We start from the raw sequence: 25,819 nt of genomic DNA, 5'->3' as shown, positions 1-25,819 counted from the left end.
TAATAAAAATAGAACGTTGAATATATTAAATAAAAAGAAAAAAAATACGATTTTTTCTCTTTTATCTTGCACATGAATTTGTATTTAGATTTTTAAGAGATACTTAGTATTTTATATACATAAACAGATGCGGAATGAATCTCATCAACTTCCGGTTTTCAGAAAGACTTTGGTGATCGGCAAACATCATGATTAGATCGCTTTGCAGAAAGCTCCTGACACAAAAATCAATCGTATGCATTACAAAGAGATCTTCTAATATTTTTAGAATCGTGTGGCTAAGGAAAATAGGGTCTTGCTCTTCTGATTTTTAGGCGTTTTATCTTCTTGAGTTGACCTTTCCCAGAAATACATTTCTTATCCATGTTAAAATTATGTAAGATGCAGTTAATATTAGTTTTGCATGTGCAGCTGGAGAAACCTGTTAATTTTTGCATAGGCAGTGTCTGCGCATATCTGCATGCAGGGAGGTATATCCTAATTGGACTTCCTAGGCTACGGGTACCCACGACCGATTTGATAATGAACTGTCATATGGTATCGGGTACATTCACCCTAAAGTACATGTTTGCCCTGGGTCCATTTGCCCTGAGTTTGTTCACCCATTGAGTCCATTCGCCCTACTTAAAAAATTATAATATTCAGGGCATTGAACATGTTGAAGTTGGATAAACTTATTCAGATAATATGAGGCAGGCATTACCTGTAAATGGGGACGAAGTCTGTATGAATTATTTTTTTGTAACTTAAATATTTGTTTAGAAAAAAAGAAACGGAAATACCGTAACGTTTCTGATTTTGGTTCTGTTGTTAGGGATTTAGTTGTGACGTTATTTAAATTATGACGTCATCTATATGCAATGTAAACAAAGAAACGCTATCATCAGGTAACGTTTTTTCATATCAAGGAACTAATAAAAATGAAATTGGTATTGCGCGTTCCTTCCTATTTTATATTAGACTGATAAATATATATTTTACTCAAAGTTTCATACAAACGAGACCGGAAAAAGGAAGTACATTGTACATTTCTGCGCAGGTCCGGGATTTCAAAACACGACAAAAAAAAATTTGAACGATTTTGAGTTCATTGGTACATTGAAAAATTCGGGAAATTTTCCCGTATTTATTTTTTTATTGAATTTTCTACTGTTATTGGGGACTCCATCCCCATATTAACATGATTAATATGGTATATATTCTTCACATTTATGAAAACATATGAAAATATTTAAAAGTTGATGGCTTTTTAAGGATTACTGTGACTGTGTTAACATACATTGTAAATGATTTCATATTCAAAGATATTTTTAAAGATAATTAGCCCAAAAAAATATGACTGTGAACTACATGTACACTGTATAACATTTACATGTATCATGTTTATAAGAGTTAATAGAAGAATTATGCTTTCAAAATATATTTGGTTTTAAAGTATCTTTACATTATCCACAAGGTTCTGCTATTCCAATATGTGGCAGGTACAATAAATGTACCTTATATTTATTATAATTAACAAATATATGACCTAATATTGCATGTATTGATACATGCAATTTTGATGAAATTAAATTGAAATTGATTGAAAAATTAAAATGTGTATTAGTGACCAGGGGTCCAAATTAACTTGTGAAGGCCAGTAGCCACCTGGGCTACTAGACTTGAAAATCAGTTAGCCTAGACAAAAAGTCAGTAGCCCACATAATTTTACAGTATATACTTAACTTTGTTGTTTACTTCAATCAAATTTCATTAATGAAAAAAAAATCATTTGCAAAATGGGAATCTTCATGCCCTGTGTACATGATTTTTTACATATCTTTTAAAGACAACTAAAGAATTCTCTGTTCTGGAATACATGTAGATGATAGATGAAATGTTTCATTTTATTTCTATAATAATCTAATTTATTAAATATCTTGGTCGATTCATTTTGCGTATTAAACTACGTACATTTGTAAACAAATGACCCCCTTTTTTCTAGACTATTTCATGTATTCCAAAAGCGTTGTCATGAACTTGATATCTTCTCTGATTCTCTTTTTTTTTTGTAAACTGTCCAGTTAGTAAGGAACATAAATCATTTTTAACTATAAATGTTATTTATTGTGGTCGACAATACTATACTTTCGTTTTTGACCTTCATTCTCTGCACACCAAGTGGGCTTTAAAAATGTAACTACAAAAGGTACTGTTTTCAAGATTCTTAACCGCATTATACATGTATATATCATACTTTCTTTTATTTGACTGATATTACTTTATGACATGCTATTGTCATCTTCCCTGACTTTCTTTGCTTTCTTGAAGTCAAAACCGTGATTGCTTCATATTGTTAATTGTTAATGACCATCGAAACACCTCTCTTGTTATCCTTGCAAGCATACGATACATTCCGACTTTAAATAGACGACCAATCAGTGACCTGAATTAACGTGAACTATATTTAGTCACAGGTAAACACTGATTTGATTTTTTATCTTGACCGCGACTTTAATGCAATACATTTTAAAAAGATTTTTCTTTTTGAATTTAAATTTTTGTCCGTGAAGTAGCCAGTACTTGGAGTAATGGTAAATGGCAGATTTCAATTTGCCACCTGCGTAACCACAACTGAGTAAAAAGATCGCCCAGGTCAATTTCTGGTCGCCAAAGGCGACTGTTAATTTTTTTCCCTGATTACAAATGTATTAAACATCAATGAACATGTCATTTTTCATGTTAAAGATGTAAACTGTATTTTCAGGCCTACTTTTTTTTTGTATGTTCATGTCTTTAGCATGTTTAGAATAAGTTATTTCATTTCTATTAAAATTCTTGTTTTATTATGAAATCCTTTCATATTGTAACATTTTTCTTAACTGTTGCCATGATTTCTGCTAAACCTCATGAACATGTATGATAAATGGAAATACAAAAAATAATAGGTGTAAATTTTACTTGTTTCTGAAAAGTCAGAGACAGTGCAGAAGGCCATGTCATATTGATGTCATAATTACTTTATATGATTACTACATATATATATACTAGATTTGTTGAAAAATTGAATATGCAAATAGCATGAATAGTATTAATAAGTAATATACATGATAAGTAATATACATGATATATATCAAAATCAATGGCACTTTTTTATTTCCAAAAATAAATGTTCTCTTCTTCATGGAGATTGTTTTAGGAATAGCAAATTTTAGTATACATGACATTAATTAATACAATTCTTTTCTTTAAAATTTCAGACTCAAGTCAGACAGTTTCACAGAGCTTCACCATTATGTTCGGGTCAGCTGTTTGTTGTAAGTTGTAAAGCTAGTAATCATTGCCATGAATGTATCTATATTTGTTGCAACATGTTACATTGTATATGCACATCCATGTAGATTTGATTAAATCTAAAGGAGAAATAATCTCCCACACATGTACATTACCAACATGGTTACCTTTTAGTAGCATGCTATAATTGCTTACCTCAAGCAAAGGACTCAAGAGGTCATGGGTTTAATCTCTTTCTGAATAAAATTAAAGACTTTGAATTTGGTATTGCTGCTTTACATGTATGACAATTATGAGCAAAGATTCAAATCTGTTGACATACATATATCTGAAACCTATTAAAAACATATGAAGGAACACTACATTAATAAAATTGAGAATGGAAATGGGGAATGTGTCAAAAAGACAACAACCCGACCAAATAAAAAACAACAGCAGAGGGTCACCAACAGGTCTTCAATGTAGTGAGAAATTCCCGCACCTGGAGGCGTCCCTCAGCTGGCCCCCAAACAAATATATACTAGTCCAGTGATAATGAACGCCATACTAATTTCCAAATTGTACACAAGAAACTAAAATTAAAATAATACAAGACTAACAAAGGCCAGAGGCTCCTGACTTGGGACAGGCGCAAAAATGCGGCGGGGTTAAACATGTTTGTGAGATCTCAACCCTCCCCCTATACCTCTAACCAATGTAGAAAAGTAAACGCATAACAATACGCACATTAAAATTCAGTTCAATTTATTAAGAAATGTTAAAAACATATGAAGGAACACTACATTAAACTTGTCAGTCCAGTACTAATGATGTTGGATGCTGCAATTCCCTGGGCGTCGCCTCAATTCACTACACACCTCCTCATGTCATTTTTATCGACCTTGGACAGATAACTTGGCCATTATGAAAATACTTATTTATTATCACTTAAATAAAACATTTCAGTTATGTCTGTCAGCATTATAAATTTCGCTTGCTTTATTTGAAATGCAAGTGATGAACTCTATATACACAAAACAAAATTTTTAGCACTTTTTTTTTAGCTTTTTTAATCCTCATTGATTGAAAATTAAAGACTGATAGAATATATCCTGACCAAAACATTGGTATGAACTTATGAAATTAAGATTTAGTGTGTTATTTTGTAATGCCTTATGTTTTTCAGCATAGAGATACACCAGAAAACAATGCTGATACTCCATTTGCCTTTACACCTGAAAATATCAAGGTAAGTAATACAAAAGTTGGAATATAACAAAGGACAGATAATACCATGAACAAGGGAGAGAAAGACAGAAAAATAACATATAAAAAAAATGTATAGAAATTAAAAATTGATCAATACAATCCCATAACAAAAATGGTTTTGGTAATTATATAGATTGGTAAAGATTGGTAAAGATTGATTAATTCTTGTTCCATTAACAGTCCCCTAAAACAAATTTGCAAATATATATAGATTACACATAAGTTCCTACTTAAATTTCGTCTTAGCTTGCAAAAGTAATTATCATATTCATTTGTCTTTTCTGAGATGGTACAACTTTATGTACAAAATATATAATAGGTTATTATGCAGGGCAATGTACCAGATCATTGTTTTTGAAGTTTGAATTGTATTAAACACATTATTGGATGAGACGGAACATTTTGATTTAAATAAAAGTGTGAATAGCATTGTTTCATTGATAAAAATGTTGAATGATACTGAATTTAAGACGTTCAATTTAATCCACTATAAGAAAAGTGAGTTGTCTCCCCTACCGAATGACCAATTTACAATTTATTTTGGACACAATACTTACTTATCAGAACAAACAAAATAGAAGGGCTATTAGCATGATTAGGAGTTGATATTTTATTATTCTTTGGAATTCAATGAGATACACACATTTGAAAAGTTCTAAAACATGCATTTCCCCAACCTTTCTAAATAAAGATTAAATGTCTTTCCGACAATGATAATGAAGTAAAATTGTAAAAAAATGTTTTTTTTATTAAATAGTTCTATTTATTTTAAAAATGATCACAAACTGCATTTTAAATATTAACTGCTAAATAAGTGACATTCAATGCATATTTTAAAACTAAACAAAATGTACTGTTAGTATGTATAATATTTTTCAGAGATGTGAGTTGATTATAAAGAATTACCCAATTGGTCATCAAGCGGCAGCAGTTATTCCAATGCTAGACTTGGCCCAGAGACAACATGGTTTGTATTGGGCTAGAAATTCCTTTTTTATTGTTCCGATTATCTGTTACAATTCTACTACACTATCCAAGATATTTAAAATTATTAGTGTGACTTATCTCCCTTACCTCACTATGTGCTTTATTTTGTATATTTATCACTGAAATTTGAACTTTAATTTAAAATTGACATTGATGTATATTTTAAGGTTGATGTTACGTAAAAGTAAAAATAAGTTGTTTAGGAAAACATATCACATTAAATACAGTTATAAACCTATACACTGGTGCAGGGGTTTTCCAGAAATAATCTTAAATGTATATATAGAGAAGGATTTCAGAAAATTATTTTATGATTTTTGTTTCTTTTATAAAGATCAGTTATTTAATTCATTGAAGATACACGGAATAATATCAATTAAAATTGAAGCATATTACAATACAAAAAATGTATAGCAAATCATTCCTTTATCACACATTTAATACTTGGACAGTAATTAATAAAAAAAAATATATAACCATTCTAAATATGATATGGTATGATTGCCAATAAGTCAACTCTCCACCAGAGACAATGACATAAAATTTAACAACAATAGGTCACACTACAGCCTTCAACAATGAGCAAAACATAATTATACTGTTCATTTAAAAATAAGTCCATTTACTAATGTAATAAGTCTATTGTTGTGCATGTATCTGTCACCATTTTTACAATTATTTTTTTTTCAGGATGGCTACCAATTTCAGCTATGCATGTGGTTGGTGATATGCTTAAAATGCCAAAAATGAGAGTTTATGAAGTTGCAACATTTTACACAATGTTCAACAGGTAAGAACAATATTTAGGTACAACTGCAATAACGGACTAAATGTTTTGCCTGTTGTGTAATTATTGGAAGTTATATTTAAATTTTTAAATCTCCAAAAGCGTCTTAAATCTTAAAAGTAATCTCTGTATTAATTTGTCTCAAATTATTTAAAAAAATACCAAAGTTTATTTTGAAAGTCCAATGATTAAGTCTGTATTATCACAACTCAATTGATCTTTAGAAAAAATGAGGGAAATGGAGGTTGACTGAAATTTTGAGGATGGAGCCACTTATTTGCGCCACGATTACATTATACGTTGTATATGGTGCAAAACACTATAAAAACAAGCAACTGGTGTCTTCTTTCTTATATGACAGAAAAAACAACAAAATAAATGAAGATTAAAAGTTTTTTTTTATTTAAAATTTAACACAAATACAATAATTTATACCTTTTACCTGTTAATTACCTGAAAATGTAGGTAGCCTTATATAAGTTGCTAAAATAATTGCTTTTAACACATTACAGTCTGTGCTTTCCTGAGCATTTTTCATGCACTAACTTCGTCTGTATCTTTTATAATAAAAAAGATACAGCAGTCTGCAAAGCAATGTACTATTCTAACATGTCTAATGAATGAACACAAAAAAAATACAGCAGCAGCAGCCATTTTTCTTTTTTATGTGTAGCGTGGAAAAGGTTAAGCTCACAATCTGCCTTCAAAAGAAGCATGCATTTTTGTTAAGGTACTTTTTTCTGTTAAACTCATAGGAGAAAAAAAGATAATATCATAATAAAATAAGAACTAAATTACAGAATTGCTTAACAATAGTTTAGTTTAAGTACAGCTTATTTGAAAAAAGTAATAAGAAATTAAGGTCACCGATGCGTTGAAAAATAAATTTCAATTTTAATGCAAAAAATTGGCAATTTTTTCATCAAAGGGAGATAATTTGGAGCTTTTTTAATGAAATAAACATTTTAAAAGTCACCTGGGGCCCAACATGAATTTTGTACCATATCATAAAGTAACAACTAATAGTGTAATAAATAAAATTTGTAATAAAAAAAAATGTTTAAACTTTTGCTGAGTTTTTTATACCCTCGAGCATCTGTTAGTAGCTATAGAGTTATCTCCCATTGTCCTCAGATCGTTTTATAAACTTTCATTAGTTAGACAGTAATGTTTTGCTTTTTTCAGGAACTATTATGTTCTGCTTTGTTCTATTAGAGTATTCAATTACTCACCTCAACAACTAACAAAACCTTTAAATAGACTTATTAAGAAGGGATATAGTTACGATACTGTTGTCAGGTCATTAAAGATTGCATATTTTGGCGTTAATATTGATTCACTTATAGGGTCTTTGCATCGGAACTAAACACATTTATTCAAAAACCAGTTGTTGGCATGACACGGGTTATGTTTTTCTCATATATGTTATGATGGTATGATACTAAACCCCTAACGGGAAGGATTGTACCTGATGTTCATATGATGAAATCATAATCTTTCAGTCAGTTTAATTGAAGTCTGGAGCTGGCATGTCAGTTAACTGCTAGTAGTCTGTTGTTATTTATGTATTATTGTCATTTTGTTTATTTTCTTTGTTTACATCTTCTGACATCAGACTCGGACTTCTCTTGAACTGAATTTTAATGTGCGTATTGTTATGCGTTTACTTTTCTACATTGGCTAGAGGTATAGGGGGAGGGTTGAGATCTCACAAACATGTTTAACCCCGCCGCATTTTTGCGCCTGTCCCAAGTCAGGAGCCTCTGGCCTTTGTTAGTCTTGTATTATTTTAATTTTAGTTTCTTGTGTACAATTTGGAAATTAGTATGGCGTTCATTATCACTGAACTAGTATATATTTGTTTAGGGGCCAGTTGAAGGACACATCCGGGTGCGGGAATTTCTCGCTACATTGAAGACCTGTTGGTGACCTTCTGCTGTTGTTTTTTTCTATGGTCGGGTTGTTGTCTCTTCATTCCCCATATCCATTCTCAATTTTAATTGTCTTTTTTTCATATTGTTTTTACATTTCATAAAATTTTGATTTGATAGACATTTAAAATTCATGAATTTTCTGATATTTTCAAAATGTTGCCTATCTACAATTTGTAAGTGAACAGATGTTTGAGGCCTTGTACAGTGATCTGGAAGTTTTTTTTACTATGGGCCCAGGGCCCCTCAAAAATGAATTCAATGGGCCATTTAAAAAAATAATGGGCCATGTTGTCAAATGAGTGGGCCCTTTGAATTCACTTCTGTAAAAAAAAAAAAAAGTATCAGTATATTTTGGCAAAGAGGTGTTGGTACTTACCTTTATGATTTTAAATAAAATCATGGATATTGTTCCTGTGATTTTTAATTTCAATTTCAATGAATATACAATAACTTCTTCCAACCCCAACAATAATTAAGTTAACCTTTATTTACAATGTTTAAACTGGTACTGTTGCCTTGTTCATGTTCATGGTCTTTTTTTGTACATTAAATTTGGGTCTTCGTCGATACCATTCTTATTCAAGACGTTCCGTATCAGAGGACATTTCAGGCATTTCCTCTGCACTTCTTGTATTATTAAAACGTCATCACGGTGACAAGAATAACAGTATAGAGTACCATTAATTCATAGAAAAAAACAACAAATCGCTGAAGTCATGTTTACAAAATGTCAAAACGAGCCAAAGACCAAAAAATGACAAGGACAATAAAGCGTCTTTTATGGAGACATTCCTAAAAAGTCGTTGGGGTTCTTTAATCGAAATAATAACAAGCTAAACTATATGAGATTATTATTAGAGTTAGATCTCGTCTGTACTAGCTAAATTTCACAAATGTAAAGTTGTTTACAAAAAAATATATATCATGAATGATGCTTAATTACGTTTTTCGGGTTATCAGTTAGACCACATGGTTCTATTATTACAATAGGAAAACACCCGAGATGTTACATCACATGGTTCTATTATCATAGGGGAACACCTGAGACGTCCCAAAAATATATAGGTGCTCCTATTATTGGAGGAACATTACACAGTTGTGTACATACACATGGCGAACGGAACACGATCGGAAATTCATTTGACGATATCTTAACGTTTCGAAACGAAGTAAAAAATATTGTGCGCCATGTGGGCGCTTACATTTGTCACTGTATGCGCCATTTATTATCAATATGTGCTATAGGCGCAGGGCGCACCTCCTTCCCGATCACTGCTTGTACAAATAGTTAACATGTCTTTGTTGAGTTGTGGAGATAAAAGGTTGAAATGTGTTTAAGGCTTAAATGGCATACATGAAATCAAATTTTACCAAGCATATTTTGACTTGAACAAGAACTGGAACACTGAAAAATATTATGAAAGCATTGGATTCCGCATTCTTTTTTCTGCGGAAAATAGAGAAAGAAGGTGGAAGCAAAAATAATTCTGTTACAAAGGAAAAATAAAATTTACATGTTATGGGTGAAAAAAAAGAGTTGTCCACCTTTCACTTACATTTGTACTTGAATAACCTTCAGGGGAGATAATTTAAAAATTTAAACAAAATTCAAAATTTTGAATGACTAACCTAAACAAGTAAATAATACTTCAAGTATATAAAACAATACATTTAAGTAATAACCATGACTGATCAGTATAACTCTGATCAACTTTGATTAAACTGATGCAAATAATTAGCATGATAGTCAGTAGTTTCATACTTTAGATTTATGTGACTTTGAACTGTCTAAAATACAGGAATATGAAACTTTTTACAATTAAACAATCACTGTTGTTTTTTAAACACCAAATGACATTTGTATGTAGATTGTTGGGCAAGGACATAGTATATGTTCATTGTGAAATAGTTTACTCTAGAATTGTACAAAAATCACACCAACTGTTTCTGAGGATTATAAAACCTCACATTTATAAGGGTGCAGTTTACACCATAGCAGTTTTGATGAACCATAAAATATGCAAGCTATCAAGATTTTTCTATTTGCCAAAATCTTTTTCATCAATCCATGTAAAACCTGAGACAAAGCTTTTAAATGCAAACAAGTTGTTTTGAAAATATGGTGCAATGTATATATATTCCATTCTCAATTTTATATTTAACAAAAACTAACAATTGACACTGTGCGTCTTTTATTTAGATTGTTGGGGAAGGACATAGTATATGTTCATTGTGAAATAGTTTACTCTAGAATTGTACAAAAATCACACCAACTGTTTCTGAGGATTATAAAACCTCACATTTATAAGGGTGCAGTTTACACCATAGCAGTTTTGATGAACCATAAAATATGCAAGCTATCAAGATTTTTCTATTTGCCAAAATCTTTTTCATCAATCCATGTAAAACCTGAGACAAAGCTTTTAAATGCAAACAAGTTGTTTTGAAAATATGGTGCAATGTATATATATTCCATTCTCAATTTTATATTTAACAAAAACTAACAATTGACACTGTGCGTCTTTAATTCAATTATGATATTACAATTTCAGGAACCCTGTTGGTAAATACTTTGTACAGATCTGCACTACCACTCCATGTATGTTAGGAGGTATTGGATCAGATCTTATCTTAGAGGCAATTAAGAAAAATTTAGGTAATTAAGTGCCAATGTTATTAATAAATGCTAAAATATGATCTGTTAGTATTTTTGATGATGCTTTTTAAGTATCTATTTATGTAAATGTAAAAACTGCTATTAAATTTGAACATTTATAAAACGTTTTGTGAATTCATTATTATTTGTATATTTTGTAGGGCAGTAAACCACCAATTTAAATGTTCAATGAATTACAAATGATATATAGTACGATATAAGATATTCAGAAATATTTTTTTATTAAAAAAATTTAGCAAAAAATGCGACAGGGTTATAATCACAATAATTTAAACTTGCATTTTGAATTTTTCATATGAATTGAACAGGATTTTTCTCAATATCACAAAAATTAAAATCACATTTTAGTCTAAAACGACAAAATCGCAATAATATCTGAATTTACTGTAACTGATATGTGCTTCCAATCCTTGATACTGCATACTTCACAGAGAATCCACAAATTGCATACTATGGATCAAGGCTACGGAAATTTTTTCACCTAATTTCGGTCATTTTTGGATAACTTAAAAGTTGGTGCCCTTTTTCAAACAAAGATTGTGTGTATGCTCATACAGTCATACTCGTAGCATCAACGAACTTGTTTAACTGTTGCACCGCATTTACTTCAGAAATTTCCCTACTATTTCCCTTAAAATCGATCTTGAGCAATAAAAGGAAGGCAACAGTTTAAAAATGAAATGATTTTCATGACTCAAAACGAAAAATTTCTCAAACTTCGCTTACGTTTCGATTTTGAAGACAAAATTATAACCAGATGTTTTACGACAATAGTAAAACAACCAATTCCGGACTCATTTCCGGGATTAGTTTTGTTTATCAAATTCACAGGAAATCGTCGGCTTTTTAACTGTTTTGCCTTTGATAGTGTTTGAATATTAATTATAATAGTTGGACTTGTTTAATTTAGCATGAAATCATTTTGAATTTATGATTTAGTGTCTAATTTGCGGAAGAGAATTTCAAGCATGCGTATTAGTAAACAAAGCACGTGTGTTTGTAGTGAAACAATATTTTGTTCTACGTAAATTAATTTAATTTTAATTTAATTTTAAATCAGAATTGACAATTGTCTAAGCTGAGAAAAGTAATTAAATAATGCAGACAGTTGTTATGAACTTTTAATTTCTTAAAGATATCAGTTCTGAGCTCGTGATCAATAAAAAATTTAATTAAAAACACAGGTAAAGAGTCTGAGATTAGCGATCATTAGCCAATATTTCCCTGAGGCATTACTATAGTTATTAGGAGGGCCCTCAGGATTATAACATTTTACTGGAGTGGCAGTTTTATTACAGGAAAAGGATAACAAACAAAAAATAAGTTCAAAATGGCGATTTAGACAATGTTGGAAACTCGATCTCAACGAAATGAAATTGAATGACCGAAATTATTTCTGTAAAGAAATAAAATTTGTCCTAAATCCCAATTACTCATTTAGGACAAAATACTTTCAGTTTAGGTCAAGACTGGCATATATGACCGTTTCCGGACCCTTGCTATGGATACATTTATGTTTTGTTTGTTTGATTTAAAAGTGGGGTGAAATATACCAGAGGGACAGTCAAAACTCAGATTGAAAATAAAATGACAACATTATGGCTAAAAAATAAAAAGACAAACAGACAAATAATAGAACAAAAGACACAACATAGAAAACTAAAGACTAAGCAACACGAACCCCACCAAAAATTTGGAGGTGATCTCAGAAGCTCTGAAAGGGTAAGCAGATCCTGCTCTGGTCGATCCACATGTGGCACCCGTAGTGTAAATAGACATAAATAATTATATATAACTCATGTAACTATGAATTATTAAACATGTTTAAAAATAAGATTTGACTAATTTCAGGTATTAATGCTGGAGAAACAAGTAAAGACAATATGTTCACATTGATGGAAGTAGAATGTCTAGGTGCATGTGTTAATGCTCCCATGGTGCAAATTAATGACAATTATTATGTAAGTTAGATAAGACACAAGTAGAATGTCTAGGTGCCTGTGTTAATGCTCCCATGGTGCAAATTAATGACAATTATTATGTAAGTTAGATAAGACACTAGTTTAAACATGTTTGGCTTGGTTGGAGGAATTAATTTAGTCCAGAACTAGTTTAAAATTTGGTGACAGTGCAAAGGTTTGTCAAAGAATGCAACATAAGTTAATAGCAGTGGGAATTATTTATTTTCTTGAAAAATTAAGTGAAGTTTACTGTTTTATTAATTTTCAGGGAAAAACATGATTTAGATAAGCATCTTTCATTTAATAAAACAGCAATTTATTCTTCGCAAAAGTAAACAAATTCAATTTGTATTGTATTTCAGTTACTATGAGAACACAGAATGCCTCTGCTCTGTTGGCCCTATTCCATATTTACTGTTCTGTCTTTTAGAATCAAAGCCGTCTTTTTTTTAATTTTATTTAAATATGCCCATTTTTTTATACGCCCGGGACAGGACGTATTATGGTATACCGTTGTCCGTCCGTCTGTCCGTCCGTCGTCCACACTTCGGACAATAACTCAAAAACACTTTCACCAATTTCCAAGAAACTTTGGTGAATTGTTTATATCTATTGACGTAAGCTCCCTTTCGTTTTTTTTTAATTTCAGATTTTAAGTTTTGGATTTATGGGGCTTTATTCATAAAAAAGGGGGGATTTTCAACACTTCGGACAATAACTCAAAAAGGCTTTCACCAATGTCCATGAAACTTTGGTGAATTGTTTATATCTATTGACGTAAGCTCCCTTTCGTTTTTTTTTAATTTCAGATTTTAAGTTTTGGATTTATGGGGCTTTATTCATAAAAAAGGGGGGATTTTCAACACTTCGGACAATAACTCAAAAAGGCTTTCACCAATGTCCATGAAACTTTGGTGAATTGTTTATATCTATTGATGTAAGCTCCCTTTCGTTTTTTTTTAATTTCAGATTTTAAGTTTTGGATTTACGGGGCTTTATTCATAAAAAAAGGGGGATTTTTAACACTTTGGACAATAACTCAAAAAGGCTTTCACCAATGTCCATGAAACTTTGGTGAATTGTTTATATCTATTGATGTAAGCTCCCTTTCAATTTTTATTAATTTCAGATTTTAAGTTTTGGATTTATGGGGCTTTATTCATAAAAAAAGGGGGATTTTTAACACTTTGGACAATATCTCAAAAAGGCTTTCACCAATGTCCATGAAACTTTGGTGAATTGCTTATATCTATTGATGTAAGCTCCCTTTCAATTTTTATTAATTTCAGATTTTACATTTCCGTGTTATGAATTTTTATGCTTAAAAAAGGGGGGATTTTCCAATTTTGGGACAATACATTTAAAGCATAAAAGACAAGTTAAAAGAGCAACGGGCGTATCATGCGCTAAAGCGCAGCCCTTTATTAGCATTGAGAAATGATATAGTGTTTTCTCGTTTCCCTAAGATATACAATTATTTTTATGCCCCACCTACGATAGTAGAGGGGCATTATGTTTTCTGGTCTGTGCATCCGTTCGTCCGTCTGTTCGTTCGTTCGTTCGTTCGTCTGTTCGTTCGTCCGTCTGTCCCGCTTCAGGTTAAAGTTTTTGGTCAAGGTAGTTTTTGATGAAGTTGAAGTCCAATCAACTTGAAACTTAGTACACATGTTCCTTATGATATGATCTTTCTAATTTAAATGCCAAATTAGAGTTTTGACCCCAATTTTACGGTTCACTGAACATAGAAAATGATAGTGCAAATTTCAGGTTAAAGTTTTTGGCTTCAGGTTAAAGTTTTTGGTCAAGGTAGTTTTTGATGAAGTTGAAGTCCAATCAACTTGAAACTTAGTAAACATGTGCCCTATGATATGATCTTTCTAATTTAAATGCCAAATTAGAGTTTTGACCCCAATTTTACGGTTCACTGAACATAGAAAATGATAGTGCAAATTTCAGGTTAAAGTTTTTGGCTTCAGGTTAAAGTTTTTGGTCAAGGTAGTTTTTGATGAAGTTGAAGTCCAATCAACTTGAAACTTAGTATACATGTGCCCTATGATATGATCTTTCTAATTTAAATGCCAAATTAGAGTTTTGACCCCAATTTTACGGTTCACTGAACATAGAAAATGATAGTGCAAATTTCAGGTTAAAGTTTTTGGTCAAGGTAGTTTTTGATGAAGTTGAAGTCCAATCAACTTGAAACTTAGTATACATGTGCCCTATGATATGATCTTTCTAATTTGAATGCCAAATTAGAGTTTTGACCCCAATTTTACGGTTCACTGAACATAGAAAATGATAGTGCAAATTTCAGGTTAAAGTTTTTGGCTTCAGGTTAAAGTTTTTGGTCAAGGTAGTTTTTGATGAAGTTGAAGTCCAATCAACTTGAAACTTAGTATACATGTGCCCTATGATATGATCTTTCTAATTTAAATGCCAAATTAGAGTTTTGACCCCAATTTTACGGTTCACTGAACATAGAAAATGATAGTGCAAATTTCAGGTTAAAGTTTTTGGTCAAGGTAGTTTTTGATAAAGTAGAAGTCCAATCAACTTGAAACTTAGTATACATGTTCCCTTTGATAAGATCATTCTAATTTTAATGCCAAATTAGAGAATTTATTCCAATTTCACAGTCCTTTAAACATAGAAAATGATAGTGTGAGTGGGGCATCCGTGTACTGTGGACACATTCTTGTTTTATTGGTCAGTTTGTTTACATGGTTTTCATATATGTTTTCAGGAAGATTTAACTGTAGATGATATAAATGGTATATTAAATGATATAAAAGCTGGAAAAGTTCCAAAGGCAGGGCCAAGGTATGTCACTAGTAGTAGACAGACTTGGGTAATTGTAATTGTAATCGTTAATCAGCTGTAATTGATTACAATTTTTCAAGTAATCATTGTAATCATTAATCAGTTAAAAATCTGATTACATGTAATCTAATTTAATCAATTACTTTTCAAAATACCCTGTAATCCTGATTACTTTTTGATTACATTCTGATTGCAATGAAAAAAATCTAAAACTGTGTTTATGGTCAATAAATGAACCCTTTTTTATTCCAATTAAATAAATATGTAACATATTTAAATAGTTTAGTTAACTTTATAAATCATGTTAATTGATTTGTATACTTCAGTAAAAAATAAAGTATTGAAAAGTCATCATTAGCCTAAGAAGAGACATATTTACAATTATAAGTCTATGGCCTTGGTGAAATATATTGTACATATATTCACAATTTAAAGAATAGATGTGCATATATTTATTTGATAATAACTGTTATATTTAAGTTATACTTTTCTTTAACTTTGAATTATAATGTTTTGTTAATATTGTGATTTTTGTCAACTTTGAATTGACAGGTAGGAAACCAATTAAGGTTTGTTTTTATTGCAATTACCAATTGAGTATAGCTGTAGGACAATATAAATGATAATAGATTAATCAGACAAGTGGAAATTTATCTAATTAGCACAAATATTTTGTTTAAATAAGCAAATTTTTGTATGTAATTGGACTGGACGTGTAAAATGCAATGATTTTAATACTTGTTTATGTTTACAATTTGATTACTCAATTCTATTAAAATTTAACATAGTTATTAACTGGTAACTTTATTTCTTCCATATTTTAACTTTCATAAACAGCACCTTGAAATACATATATAAAGTCTGGAAGAGGTCAGTAGGTAAACAGCAAACTCTTTATAAAGCTATATTCAATTAAAGCCAAAATAATTCAGAGATCAATGATGATGTGGAATGGGTCATAAGTTAACTCATAAACAGTGAAACAACATTCATGTATGTATGTAGTGAACTTGTGAAGAAATCATATTCTAAAATATCAAACAAAACCTTTCTAAAAAGGCTCTATATATATATATATTAAACCTTCATTCATTCACATCATTCTAAATGGTTTTTTTTTAAATTCATTGTAATCAGATGTAATCATGATTACTTTGCCAATTTAATCAATAATTTATTCAGACACTTTCAGAAATGATGTAATCATTAATTTAATTTAATCGTACACATGACAAAGTAATTGTAATTTAATCAATTACATTGAAAGTAATGGGACCCATCTCTGGTAGTAGAACACTTTTAACTTGTATGGATTTTGCCATTGCCCCTTGTCAATCTAAGTCAGCTAACTCATGTCTTCTCACTTTCAAATGAATTCTGCTGTGACTTATTTATTTAAGGTTGATGCAAAATTCTATGGATTGAGGAACACCTTCATTTTCATTGATATTTGAATTTCCTTGTTTTGCCAAAGACTGGCCTATAGAAAAGACAAGCCTATAGAAAATGTATAATGTGTAAATATTCAAATGTGTGGTTCAACTGTTGATGTAACAAATAACTTCAACCAGTAACTTGACCTGGTTACCTGTTGATCTAACAAATATCTAAAAGAATAAATGAGTAGCTGGACTTGGACACCTGTTGACCTAGAAAATATTTTAAAGAATCAATCAGTAACTTGACCTGGGTACCGGTTGATCTGACACATATCTAAATGAATCAATCATTAACTTGACCTTGGTACTGGTTGATCTGACACATATCTAAAAGAATCAATCAGTTACTTGACCTGGGTACCTGTTGATCTAACATATATCTAAAAGTAAAATATCTAAAAGACTCAGTAAGTAACTCGACCTGGGTATCTGTTTATCTAACAAATATCTGTCATGTTACCTTTTGGCAGAATTACCAAGTTTCTTCTAGAAAATTATTGGATTATGAGATTTCTGCAAGTGAAATTCTCACCATAGGGTGTTCCCTGTGAAAATAAAATGCACACAGACAGAAATTACCCTGTTAAACACTTTTATTCAATATTGACTATTCCATTTATGAATAAACAGTATTGTTTTGAAACAAAGTGGTTAGGTTCCATTTCAACTGATTGTTTTCGTTATTTTATGATACCTAAACCTTTTAAACATTGTATTAACTGGAATATTCAGCCTGAGTTGAATTGAGTAAAATTAAATGGGAGTTCTTTTATTTTACAGAAGTGGGCAGAATAACAGATTTGCTTCAGAACCTAAAGGTGGCCTCACTTGTCTAAATACACCACCAACAGGACCAGGATTTGGTTGCAGAAGTGATTTATAATAGACCTATAATAAAATAGATTGTTGAATTTGTGTACAGTATTTTTTAAAATTAAAATGGTCAGCTGATAAAAACTATGTTTTTATTTGATTAAATGTAGAAAATAATAACCTATTGGTAACTTGACAACATTGAGGTCTGTTGATGAATTTAATTAATTCAAATAGAATTGATGAATATGTAGTCATTTGTCTTTTGAATGAATTAAGAATTTTTTAATTTTGTCTTGATTATGTTTTTCAATGGTTATGTGGTTATTAAGAATACTAATACATATGTAGAAGATAGGGCCAAGTAGTGCTGCATCTGACTGATTCTGTGCAGCAAATTAAGAACCCTTCAATGAATTTTTTTTTTCAAATTTTAACATATTAGTAATGGTGTCAAATTTGGAGTCAAGTTAAATATTTTCAATTTTGGCTTTTACTGTGTAGAAGGTATAGTTATATTGATTGAAAATTGGCAGTTAAAGTCTGATATACCATCGCAGAAAAATATTTGGTGTGATGTTCAAATTTTGATATGTTGTTTCTCATGACAAAATACTAAGAGGACATGTATGATATTGAGATGTTTCTCTTTTGCTGTTAAGAGCTTATGTCCTTGATTGATTTGAAAATTAACACTTTATGTCGATTCTATGTGATTGCATTAGAACACTAGCTGCAATTTTTGCTTTTAAGGCGTTATGACTTGTAATAGCTTGACTATTAACACTTAAGTCTCATAAGTATTTGTTAATTGTTTTTGGAAAGATTGGAACTTGTTCTAAATCTTTCCTTAGGCACTGACCTTCCTAACAACACGACAGGTTAGCTACTATTACTACATGTATTCATACTGAAATATAGTTCCGTATGGTTCTCATGTATGTGCACATAATATACATATAAACTGTAAACAAATGGGTATATTTTTGGAGTAGTTCATTAAAGAATGTTTGTCATTAAAGTGTGTTGATGGAAAGGCTTTTTTTTTTAAACATCTTGATTAGGTAATTGAGTATTGATACAATACTATACTAGATGATTGACAACTGTCATTATCATTAACCATTTAGGGATAAGGTGGACCTTTAATTACAATGCCCCACCTCCTAAACTGTCAATTAAATTGACCACATTACTTATCAGCCTCAGTTTTACATAATTATACAGACCCTATTACATCTATGCTTCAATATACATCCCAAAAAACAAATATCAATGAATATTTGACCGCATAATTGAATACACAAATGAATATATTAGATGTTTGATATATAAGGATGATAGATTTATTTATTGCCTATTACTTTTGATTACATTACATAAAGTGAATCTGTAAATTATGTCTGAAAGATAAATGATTAATTAAGGATTAACAAGATCTTTAAAAAATATGAAATATAAATATAAAAAGTATTCAAGTAAGGCCTATGATTTACTTGATAAATTTGCAATAATCATCTGCAATTAATCAACAATTTAGGTTAGTTCACTATATTTTTTTTTTATCAGAAATTGGCTTGAAACAGTTTTAAAATTTTAAAACTTGATTATAACAAACATTTTTTATTAGTTTATTCCCCATCAATCATTATGTCTATTTTAGTCATTTGAATTTTTATAAGAAGTGAATATTTATTTTTGCAATCAAGAACAATTCTGCATTTCAATAAAATAAGTTTTTTAATTTGTTTACGTTGAAAAAGTACATTTTCAATGCCCTGTTCTGAAAAATATAAATTGATCACAAGGCACACTACAACTTTCAATCTTCAATGTCATATAACCTATGTTTTAACTTACAAAATGCCCCAAAACAACATTTTTAGATTATTCTTGTTGACACTGTGTTTAAAGTTCTTTAATAGCTTAATATGTCTTATAAGAGTAGTTGGTAACATTTACTAGAAGAATTTTCAGCAATAGTGCTTTATTTATGTTCTTTTGTCCCCACCACACCTTAATATGAAATTATCCAAACTACTCTTCCAATCTTTCCATGAGTGATATCCATCACTTTGATTGTTAAAGACCTTTCACACCGTGTATCATCGTACAGTGGATATAGGTACTAACCAAGCGGACGTGAGCGATTTTGATCTTACACGGTAACGAAAAATCTTCGTTTTGTTCAAATAATATCAATGTGTACTTCAATCTAAACATAATTGCTGTTTTAAGAAATGATTTGGTCGTAGGTTGATGATTAGAGATGTCTCATTATTTTCCCAAAACAAGGGGGATTACTAAAAGCATGTGCAAATACTTGTAAAAGAAGCTCTCGTCTCATCCGATATAATTCTATATTCATTGCAACTCTCTTTCTGATAGAAGGTCAATGTGTGTGTGTAATAAGTATAGCTGTTTCAATAATTGGCATTGAAATCTTTCATACATATGTTATTATTCGATATTTTATCCCTAAAGAAGCGTTGTGTACGGTGTTTAGCTGACCACATAAATCCTTATGTACGGTGCATAGATAAGTTGTTGTACACCGTACACAAAAACTTTATTTTCATACTCGTTTATTACCCAAACAGTTTCAAGGAATGAGTAATCGCAGGTAGGTTTATGATTGGTAACTATTACTGTTGCCCTGTGTTAGGTTTCTTTCAGATAAAACATGTAAATGTTCCAACAACTGTATCGAAATTGAAAGTGGGTGTTGACTTTCACAACTATTTGCGCATTAACAAGTTAATTGTTCTTATTTGAATATCAAAGTTGTTTTATGAATAGGAAAAAATCGATGCAAAAATTATTTGGGAGCAGGAATTTCAAATGTTGAGAAATGTACATTGAATATTGATAAAGCAAAACAAAGATCTTCGTTACCTTGTAAGGTCAAAATCGATCATGCCCGCTTGGTTAGTATCTATATCCGGTGTACTGATGATACACGGGATTGAAAAGTAACACTTATAAATGTTCACATCATATTTAGTCCCAAAATTGTAGGTAATTTTATTGTCGAGCCTGCAACTTTTGTTGCAGAAAGCTCGACATAGGGATAGTGATCCGGCTACGGCGGCGGCGGCGGGTGTTAGCTCACTTCTTAAAAGCTTTATATTTTAGATGGTGGAATACCTGGATGCTTCATATTTTGTATATAGATGCCTCATATTACGAAGTTTCCGTCAGTCACATATCCATTGTCCTTGACCTCATTTTCATTGTTCAGTGACCACTTGAAAAAAAGTTAAGATTTTTGTTATGTTGAATTCTCTCTTACTATAAGTAATAGGATAACTATATTTGGTATGTGTGTACCTTGCAAGGTCCTCATGCCCGTCAGACAGTTTTCACTTGACCTCTACCTCATTTCATTGATCAGTGAACAAGGTTAAGTTTTGGTGGTTAAGTCCATATCCCAGATACTATAAGCAATAGGTCTAGTATATTCGGTGTATGGAAGGACTGTAAGGTGTACATGTCCAACTGGCAGGTGTCATCTGACCTTGACCTCATTTTCATGGTTCTGTGGTCAAAGATGAGTTTTTGAGTTTTGGTCTTTTTATCTAATACTATATGTCATAGGTAAAATATATTTGGTGTATGGAAATATTTTATGATCTATATGTCAGTTGTGCAGGTTTTATTTGACCTTGACTTGGTTTTCACGGTCATTGCTGAGTGTTAAGTTTTTGTGTTTTGGTCTATTTTTCTTAAACTATTAGCAATAGGTCAACTATATTTGTTGTATGGAAGCATTGCTAGCTGTACATGTCTGCCTGGCATGGTTCATCTGACCTTGACATTATTTTCATGGTTCATTGATCACTGTTTAGTTTTCTTGGTTTATGTTAAGTAAGTTTATGTGACAGTCGTAATAAAGCTTTATATTTAGGAGTATCAACATAATATCAATGATTAGTAAAGAAGGCGAGACATTTCAGTGTGTGCACTCTTGTTAAGAAATTATGGCAAGGTTTTCTAATCAAGGTTGGGGGAGGAAGAGACATGATCACTGAACATGTGAACTATATATGTGATGTAGCAAAAAAGTGTAATGTGAAACTAAATTATGGAAAACTGAGATGAAAAAATCAGAAAAAAAAAGAAATGGTAGGATTGCCAATTAAACTCTCCACCAAAGACCAATTAACTAAAAAAATAACAGCCATAGATCACCCGACACAAATCATCAATCAGCAAAACTCGTGGCAAGCTAAAAAAAAAGATCCCGAAATTACACATCAATAATTCTATCGAGAAAACCAACTACCTCATTTATGTAGAAAATAATCAACGAAAACGAATATAGTATACAGTAACAAACAGCACTGACTAAATTACATAAGTAACATGATTTAGTCGCATGCATCACTATTCAAGATACCTTTATAACGATTTTGTAAAAATCCACAAAATACATTTTGTTGATCCCCTATGATGGAAAGCATGATTCAGAGGTTAGTTGACTGACACAAATTGATACAACAATGTCGGGATATAATATATACTGAATGACACCATCACGATTGTCATCACTAAAAGCATTTGTACTACTTAAAAGCCTTTTATTGACATATGCATACTATCTAACGAGAGGCATCATATAATGCTTTTTAGAAATTTTGAAAACAATATTAAGTATAGTTTAGAGATGGGACCACGAATCATTCAGAAGGAAGAAAGAGACTAATAAATATTATACAAATATATAGCCTTTGTATGAGGTCGATACAAGGCTATATTGACCTGAAAGAAGTATATTGACTGAGGAAGAAGTCCGAGGTCGATATACTTCTTTGGGTCGATATATCCTGTATTAACCTCATACAAAGGCTATATTTGTTATATTATTAATTTCAGACCATTATTCATATTTGTATCAAAATCGTCATTTGATTTTGTTTGAATTTTATAGATATCATAGTGTCTCCTTGACAATAACAACATATTAGTTGTTATTTAATTTATTTATTTCTTGTTTGACATCTTATGTATTTGAAGTTTTTTTTTCGTCAAATAATCGATCACAGATATCATTTGTTTCAAAACGTTTAACGATATCCTGAAATTCATTACATGACGTCACAAAGTAAATCGGTTTTTAGATATTCTAAAAATAACCGTGCAATATGCTCTGTGCAATATGCTTTTTACTATCCGCCGTTTTCTCTCTACCTTCGAAAATATAGTTTAACATGTGACTATCCCTAAACGAATCAAATTTGTTAAAATATACGTATTAATCATATTATATATGATCACATTCAATTAAAAGATTAATGTTTAGCATTGCATTGTTTTATAAAAATATATATAGAAAAGCTAAAAGTTGCAGATAATATATGTTGCTGTTATCTTATCGATCAGTCTATGCACTTAAAAAGGACGACAATTTCAATGATTGATTCAGTTTCAAGTTAACGATGTTTGATTTGAAGCAATAACAATATATCAAAATATAAATGCATTAACTCAATAAAGACTAACAGAATGGTAGTACTTTATCACATCACAACACAAATTAACGCAACTGTGTAAAAGATGGATTTTATTAAAAGCGTTCTCATTTTCTTCTATTGGACACAATTAAGATACTTGATAATTGGTCAAACATATGATGAAATGTCTAATCTTGAGAACCAACTTCAAAAGTATTCACCTGACCTCAATCCGAGATTAAACCAAAGGGATCCAGTTGATGTTTCCATAATGGCGTATATTACTGCAATACTGGATTATAATGAAGTTTCCGGGATACTACAACCAGTAGTGTCTTACGTATTGACTTGGAAGGACGAAATCAGACGATGGAATAGCTCGGAATATGGAAATGTTACATCAATTAATTTGCCGATTACAAAGACTTGGATTCCAAAAATTAGCATTATTAATATGGTTCGTCAAAAAAGTATATTTATGTATTATAATGAAATTGAAATACGGAGATCTCTTGTCAACTATCAGGCAAACGGTCTCGCGGAGTTCCATGTAAGTGGTGCACAGGATATAACTTGTTCGTCTGATATGAAGTATTTCCCATTTGATACACATGCATGTTCAATTCAACTATTTCCAGAGTACGCAAATGGCAATGTTATTCTTAAACCAAACATGAACACTTTTAATCTAAGGTACGCCGAATCAAATACCGAATGGAGCATTACAGCAAATTCTGTAGATGGCGAAGTTGATCCAATGATTTCAATGGTTAGATTTAACATAACATTATCGAGAAATCCGAGTTTTCTATTCTTGAACCTAGTTCTTCCTATTGTACTCCTTAGTTTTGCAAATTTACTGGTGTTTTGTATTCCTGTTGCGTCTGGCGAACGTGGATCACTTGCGTTTACTATACTACTAACTTTTATCGTTTTTATAACTATGGTGACGGACATACTACCCGCTTGCAAACCAATTTCATATTTCAATATTTTTCTTGAGGTTCAACTCTTTTGCAGCGTTTTGATTGCATTTTGTACAGTATGGAGCATTTCTTTGCATCACAAATTCGCCGAAAATAATGCACAAGACATTTTCCTACAATTTTTACTGAAACTGAGTTGTGCATATAAAAATTCATGTTCTAAACATCAACGAAAAGACAAGAAAAACCTAGTTGTGCCTCCCAGAGGGTTAACAGGAAAACAATACAATAAAACATGTGTCGACAAAACTCCGCAATTACAAATGGAGCATGAATTGCACGAAGATATCAAGAGTGTCAATAAATATACAAAAGACAACCATCAATACTGTTTAAAATGTATAGATTCAATTTGTTTCAGTCTATTCCTTACTATTCTCTGTATACAATTGAGTGTGTATGGTATTATATTCTTTTGTAAACCTTGATCAATTGATTTTATGATATCACGGACCAAAATATTATTTTTCTTTCAAAAGGGAACTATTTTTCAAATAGATATAGACCATCTTTATAGTACTACATGCGGTTCCAAGAAAGCGATATCACAAAAGAGACGAGGACACAAAACGAACACTTAAACCTTTAAAGTCGAAAAAACGTATATCGCCATTGTAAGGGAAAAAAAGAGGATGAACGAGTCAACAACATAAAACGAAGAAAACTAATCATCAGGTATCACTAACTCCATCACTTAATATGCAACTATTTTTTCCCTGATATTGGCTAGTGAGTTTACATTACTACTGAATATGTATAAACCATCAGTGTATTTCATGATAAATGCAAAATGCAAGAAACAGCAGGCATTTCTAAATTTGTCAATGATTTACTGGGTATTTTTGATGATTATTGTCTACCATCTAAAGTAGGAAGTACACAACTTAATTGTTAAAAAGTAAAATAACAAAATGTATCCCGATGCTGCTTGTCCTTCTTGCTACTAGTCTTTCGGGATTGAGTATATGTTCGAATCAACTAGAGGAATATTGTAATAATTTTTGTATTCGTGTTTATCTTAAGAAAACTAAAATTGTAGTTTTTACCAAAGCAGTAAAATCATTCAACGTAACGTTTGTTTTGATGATAAATCCATTGCAAATGTTAGAAGTTATAGATAATTTTCTTCTTTTTTAATTTGTATAAACATATGACAGTTTCAATTACACATTAACGAAAACATTGTCATTATAGTTATTCTGAAATGAATCACATTTGAAACATTATCTATCATGTCTATATTGCGTGAAATATTTGTTACGAACACAATTGTATGAATATTAACTTTTGTATACTCTTATTTATATATATCATTTTCTACAGAAAACATCGTCCATGTACTAATAGTCTATTTCATGTTAATCTATCATTCAGCTCACACATTCAATATTATAAAAAGCTTACACAGAATACAATAAAAAATATCAAAAAGTTAAGTGTT

At 30.8% G+C, this 25,819-nt stretch overlaps 2 protein-coding genes across 3 annotated transcripts; both read left to right on the top strand.

Annotated features, from left to right (window-relative positions):
* The first annotated feature begins 125 nt into the window (after nucleotides 1-125).
* On the top strand, nucleotides 126-18,053 carry LOC139523775 (NADH dehydrogenase [ubiquinone] flavoprotein 2, mitochondrial-like). Of its 2 annotated transcripts, XM_071318025.1 has the most exons (10): nucleotides 129-233; nucleotides 3,240-3,296; nucleotides 4,439-4,501; nucleotides 5,401-5,488; nucleotides 6,199-6,298; nucleotides 10,782-10,885; nucleotides 12,758-12,820; nucleotides 12,901-12,947; nucleotides 15,611-15,687; nucleotides 17,907-18,053. In XM_071318025.1, the coding sequence occupies exons 1-10, from the start codon at nucleotides 189-191 to the stop codon at nucleotides 18,007-18,009; spliced, it is 747 nt and encodes a 248-aa protein (XP_071174126.1). In that variant the 5' UTR covers nucleotides 129-188; the 3' UTR covers nucleotides 18,010-18,053. The 2 variants fall into 2 exon arrangements, with proteins under 2 accessions (XP_071174127.1, XP_071174126.1); XM_071318026.1 differs by lacking the exon at nucleotides 12,901-12,947 and having other exon boundaries at nucleotides 126-233; nucleotides 12,758-12,867.
* A 5,406-nt stretch (nucleotides 18,054-23,459) lies between these two features.
* LOC139522436 (neuronal acetylcholine receptor subunit alpha-7-like) lies at nucleotides 23,460-24,926 on the top strand. Its single transcript, XM_071315945.1, has one exon. The coding sequence runs from the start codon at nucleotides 23,496-23,498 to the stop codon at nucleotides 24,804-24,806; it is 1,311 nt and encodes a 436-aa protein (XP_071172046.1). The 5' UTR covers nucleotides 23,460-23,495; the 3' UTR covers nucleotides 24,807-24,926.
* Nucleotides 24,927-25,819: the final 893 nt, after the last annotated feature.

Source organism: Mytilus edulis, chromosome 5 (assembly GCF_963676685.1).
Source record: "Mytilus edulis chromosome 5, xbMytEdul2.2, whole genome shotgun sequence".
In the NCBI taxonomy this organism is placed as follows: Eukaryota; Metazoa; Mollusca; class Bivalvia; order Mytilida; family Mytilidae; genus Mytilus; species Mytilus edulis.
This window is presented reverse-complemented; position numbering and strand designations above follow the sequence as displayed.

What these genes read in the sequence shown, in the direction of transcription:
- LOC139523775 (XM_071318026.1), top strand. Translation starts at nt 189, where the DNA reads ATGATTAGATCGCTTTGCAGAAAGCTCCTGACACAAAAATCAATC. An exon ending in CTTGGCCCAGAGACAACATG is followed by an intron (nt 5,489 to 6,198) that starts GTTTGTATTGGG and finishes TTTTTTTTTCAG; the next exon opens with GATGGCTACCAATTTCAGCT. An exon ending in GTTCCAAAGGCAGGGCCAAG is followed by an intron (nt 15,688 to 17,906) that starts GTATGTCACTAG and finishes TTTATTTTACAG; the next exon opens with AAGTGGGCAGAATAACAGAT.
- LOC139522436 (XM_071315945.1), top strand. Translation starts at nt 23,496, where the DNA reads ATGGATTTTATTAAAAGCGTTCTCATTTTCTTCTATTGGACACAATTA.